Source organism: Impatiens glandulifera, chromosome 4 (assembly GCF_907164915.1).
Source record: "Impatiens glandulifera chromosome 4, dImpGla2.1, whole genome shotgun sequence".
In the NCBI taxonomy this organism is placed as follows: domain Eukaryota; kingdom Viridiplantae; phylum Streptophyta; class Magnoliopsida; order Ericales; family Balsaminaceae; genus Impatiens; species Impatiens glandulifera.
In genome coordinates this window covers 3544002-3548667 of record NC_061865.1, presented here as the reverse complement: position 1 = coordinate 3548667, position 4666 = coordinate 3544002, and the positions used below count along the sequence as shown (strand labels likewise).

The 4666-nt window shown below is 32.7% G+C and overlaps 1 protein-coding gene across 1 annotated transcript; it reads left to right on the top strand.

Moving 5' to 3' along the window:
- Positions 1-273: 273 nt before the first annotated feature.
- Positions 274-3285, top strand: LOC124935726 (protein transport protein Sec61 subunit alpha-like). The gene is made up of 7 exons (XM_047476143.1): positions 274-385; positions 590-948; positions 1107-1334; positions 1416-1770; positions 2238-2362; positions 2464-2599; positions 2839-3285. The coding sequence occupies exons 2-7, from the start codon at positions 605-607 to the stop codon at positions 3076-3078; spliced, it is 1428 nt and encodes a 475-aa protein (XP_047332099.1). The 5' UTR covers positions 274-385; positions 590-604; the 3' UTR covers positions 3079-3285.
- Positions 3286-4666: the final 1381 nt, after the last annotated feature.

The window sequence follows — 4666 nt, the reverse complement described above, 5'->3', positions numbered from 1 at the left end:
TTAGGAATGAATATATGAATTAATTATAGATAAAATGAGTATTCACAAATGTGTTTTTTACCATTTTTTGGAAAATTAAAAATTGTATAATTTGAATAAAAATTAAGTCTCTCATTTAAGATCTACAAATCCATGTCTTATTGATATTGATTTTGATTTTGTAAATTCCAAATAAAAAAAACAAAAAAATCTTAATAAATATATTAAAAATTAATTAAAATTTATTATCAAAATATAATATTATTTGATTTGGGCCTTGAATATGTCTTTATATATCGTCTTGTCCGAGTCAAGCATTTTCCTATCGAGCTAAAGAGAACCCTAAACAGGGTTCTGTAAAGACTTGAGCTTTCAGATCGCCATTTTCAATTCCATCTTCTTCTAAGTAAGTACCCGATCTATCTATCTTGTATTTGTCTGATTTCGTTTTCCCATGTTTTAGATCTGTTTCTCCTAGATCCTAGCTTCATTTTTTGTTACAATTTACTTGAAACAACGATCGATCACATACTGTTATCTCCGATTCAATTCTAGATGTTACCCATTTCGTAATTCTCACCAGATCTGAATATTTATTGTGGGTATGCAGGCTGTTTAGTTCAAGATGGGAGGTGGGTTCAGGGTGTTGCATTTGGTCAGGCCATTCTTATCGTTTTTGCCAGAAGTTCAGAGTGCTGATCGCAAGATTCCTTTCAGAGAGAAAGTTATCTACACGGTCATTTCACTTTTCATCTTTCTGGTTTGCAGTCAGCTTCCTCTGTATGGAATACACTCTACAACGGGTGCAGATCCTTTCTACTGGATGCGTGTTATTCTTGCATCGAACCGAGGTACTGTAATGGAGCTTGGTATCACACCCATTGTCACATCTGGACTTGTTATGCAACTCTTAGCTGGGTCTAAGATCATTGAAGTTGATAACAGTGTGAGGGAGGATCGGGCACTTTTGTGAGTATCTATTGTTGTTGATCTAATGTTGTTCATTCCAAACAGTTAAAAAAACTTTTGATCCATTCTTTGTTGACTTTTTTTTCAGAACTTTTGATCGATCCATTCTTTGATACCCCAATTTTACAGTGGCTGACAGGTTTCAATTTTGTATTCAGGAACGGAGCTCAGAAGCTGCTGGGAATCTTGATTGCTGTTGGAGAGGCTGTTGCGTATGTGCTTTCTGGAATGTATGGAAGTGTTGGTCAACTAGGTGTTGGAAATGCTATTCTAATTATTCTTCAGCTTTGCTTTGCCGGTATCATTGTTATATGCTTGGATGAGCTCCTGCAGAAGGGTTATGGTTTAGGGTCTGGGATTTCTCTGTTCATTGCTACTAATATCTGGTAATTCACCAATTGTAGTATAGTTTAATTGGCTTTGGCATATTTGGAGTCTGGCTAATAATGTTTTTACGCAATTTGCAGTGAAAGTATCATCTGGAAAGCATTTAGCCCAACCACAATCAACAGTGGTCGCGGAGCTGAGTTTGAGGGTGCTGTTATTGCCTTGTTCCATCTGTTGATAACTCGGACAGATAAAGTCCGAGCTCTGCGAGAGGCTTTTTACAGACAGAATCTTCCTAATGTGACTAATTTACTTGCTACTGTCTTGATATTCCTCATTGTTATCTACTTCCAAGGCTTCCGTGTGGTCTTACCTGTTCGATCAAAGAATGCACGTGGACAACAAGGATCGTACCCAATTAAGTTGTTTTATACTTCAAACATGCCCATCATCCTTCAATCTGCACTTGTGTCCAATCTTTACTTCATCTCTCAGGTACCAGAATTTCACCAATTAAGTTATGTGAAAAAAGGAGAGAAGCAAATAATAAGAAAATTCATCACTAACTTAGGTGGTGTTTGATTACACATCTAGTCCCTAAATGATTAAGTGCTTATCAATCAAATTACGCCACTGAAGGGTAAAACAGTCTTAAGTCCTTTTATCTTTAAGTACTTTTATCATGGTGTTAGTTCAACATTTTATTAGATCAACTTACATATATATTACTTAAAATTTATATATATTCATTTGGTTTATACATACGCTTGACTAATTTGACACTTAAAGCTCATTATTCAACAACATTCAAAGTGTAATTTGAAGTTTGATAAACAAAACCTTAACAAATAATCTCCCAAACTAAGTACAATGGATATGAATCATTTTTTTTGTTGGTTTTGTAGTCATTAGTTTTTTTATCTTTCAATTCAAACTGTATCATACGTCTTTTTTACTTGCAGTTGTTGTATAGAAAGTATGGTGGCAACTTCTTGGTGGATCTTTTGGGTAAGTGGAAGGAATCTGAGTATTCTGGTCAATCCGTTCCAGTTGGTGGTCTTGCTTACTACGTCACAGCACCATCAAGGTAATGTTGTTTAGCCCTTTCTCCTAATTGAGTTGCACTGAGTTAATTCGAGTTTCTACCTATGATGTATGAGTCTAAAGTATCTGCTGCACGAATTTCAGTTTGGCTGATATGGCTGCGAATCCTTTCCATGCTCTCTTCTACTTGGTGTTCATGCTCTCTGCATGTGCACTGTTCTCAAAAACTTGGATTGAAGTCTCCGGATCTTCTGCAAAAGATGTAGCCAAGCAGCTCAAGGTAAAAATTTGCAAGACTGGGCAATTACATATTTTGTAAAAATGCTGTTTCCAAATAGGATCAAAATTGTTGATTTGTCCTAGCCCTTGTTTATTTGAATAACCAAGTGGTTATTTTGGTAAAGGGCATTGTGTATAATATACATATAATGATTGGATAGTGGTTATTTGAAACTAATCTCGTTTCCCTAGCACCATCATAATCTTGAAAATAAGTATAAATTTTTATGATACCTGTAGGAGCAACAAATGGTGATGCCTGGACACAGAGATTCGAATCTACAGAAGGAACTTAACCGATACATTCCGACTGCTGCTGCTTTTGGTGGAATTTGCATTGGTGCATTGACTGTGTTGGCTGATTTCATGGGAGCAATTGGGTCGGGAACTGGAATATTGCTTGCTGTTACCATAATTTATCAGTACTTTGAGACCTTTGAGAAGGAGAAAGCCAGTGAACTGGGTTTCTTTGGATTCTAGGTATTCTTGGTTTTGGTTTTTGGCCATGGCACGGAAATCTAATTATGTACCTTTTTTTTTTTGTTATAGAACCTTGAAGAAGAATAATGTTGTCTAGTTTGATTTTTTTTATTATGTTTGTTGTTTAGATTTATGTTCAGACTTTGAAAATACACAGTTTTAACTTGAGAAAAGTAGAGAGAACTAATTTCAGGTTGTTTTTTTCAATTCCTAAAGCTTGCCATCTTCATATTTTTGAATTATTTAATTTATGGTTTAATATGCCCATTCATTGTTCCTTTTGATTTGGAGTTTTGAAAATGGAAAAAATACTAAATTGGTAATTTTTTAAATTTATCCATTACCTGTATTCATGCTTTTGTAAATTATGTTCATATTTATTATCAGATGTTTTATTAGGGTAACCAAAAGATCCGATCCGAAAAAATCCGTATCCGAAGGATCGGATACCGATCCGATATTTTTATCGGATTTCTGGATCGGATACAGATCGGGCAAAAAAGATTTCGGATATCCCAAGCTGATCCGATGATTTTTAAAATTTATTAAATAAACAAACCCAAACAAAAATATTATTAAATAATACAAACTCAACTAAAAATCTCTATTCCTATATTTTATTTTCCGTTTCTCTTTACAAACCCAAATAAAAATATTATTAAACAATTACAATCATTTTTTTTTTTATAATTTATGATATATAATTGCACAAAATTTGCTTCATTTTTAATTAATAATATACTTTTTTTTTTTTCAATCTTAATTTTCAAACTAAGAAATGTCAATTATTGAAATTGAAAGAAGAAAACAATATTGCATTAAATATTCCAAAATTTTGTATTATTTTTTCTTTTATCTATTTTGACATTAACAAGATTTTTAACTAATATAAGGAAAAAAAAAGTTAATTAATGGGAGGGGTGAGTGGGGGGTGTTCCTCACGTTTGAAAATTACACTTTAACAATAAGATTATAATATAATTTATAAGATTTTAAAATTATTGAACAATGGTTTAGGTCTGCAGTACTGTAGATAAGATTTATGACAATTTTGGTTTGATCATCTCAAATATTATTGATTATTTAAATATTTTTCTTACCACCCGCTAATTCGACGTATTCAAGTAGATCTAAGTAATGCAAAAAAATTACCCTTCTAACCAAAAGTCTTTTAATTCAGACTTAGTTATTGAATATTATTTGTTTGAAAACGTGCTTCTATGGTTCAAGATTGTTAATGCATTACAGTTATTGAGGTCTAACTTAATTTAAATGATTCAAATAGCTAGATCGAGTTCAATGTCCATGGTAACTTAACTATTTTGAATAAGATTATTTCAGTTGTATCATTAAAAATGATATATAATACCCTCTTAAGTTCTAACTTAGCGGTTTTTCAGTCTTCCTGAGGTCTTGAGTTCGAGCCCATCAGGCGCCAACCTGGTTAAATGATTAAGTGTGTTTGCGGGTTATATGTTTAATTCGCTGTCTCATTTTTATTTATTAAAAATGATATATAATATTGTTTTATTATTTTGAATAAAGATCATTTCAATTATATCATTAAAAGTTAAGTGTGTTTGTGGGT

Excerpts from the sequence above, each read along its gene's own strand:
- LOC124935726 (XM_047476143.1), top strand. The coding sequence starts at position 605 with ATGGGAGGTGGGTTCAGGGTGTTGCATTTGGTCAGGCCATTCTTATCG. Across the intron at positions 2,363-2,463 it reads TACGTCACAGCACCATCAAG|TTTGGCTGATATGGCTGCGA; the intron begins GTAATGTTGTTT and ends CACGAATTTCAG. Across the intron at positions 2,600-2,838 it reads ATGTAGCCAAGCAGCTCAAG|GAGCAACAAATGGTGATGCC; the intron begins GTAAAAATTTGC and ends TGATACCTGTAG.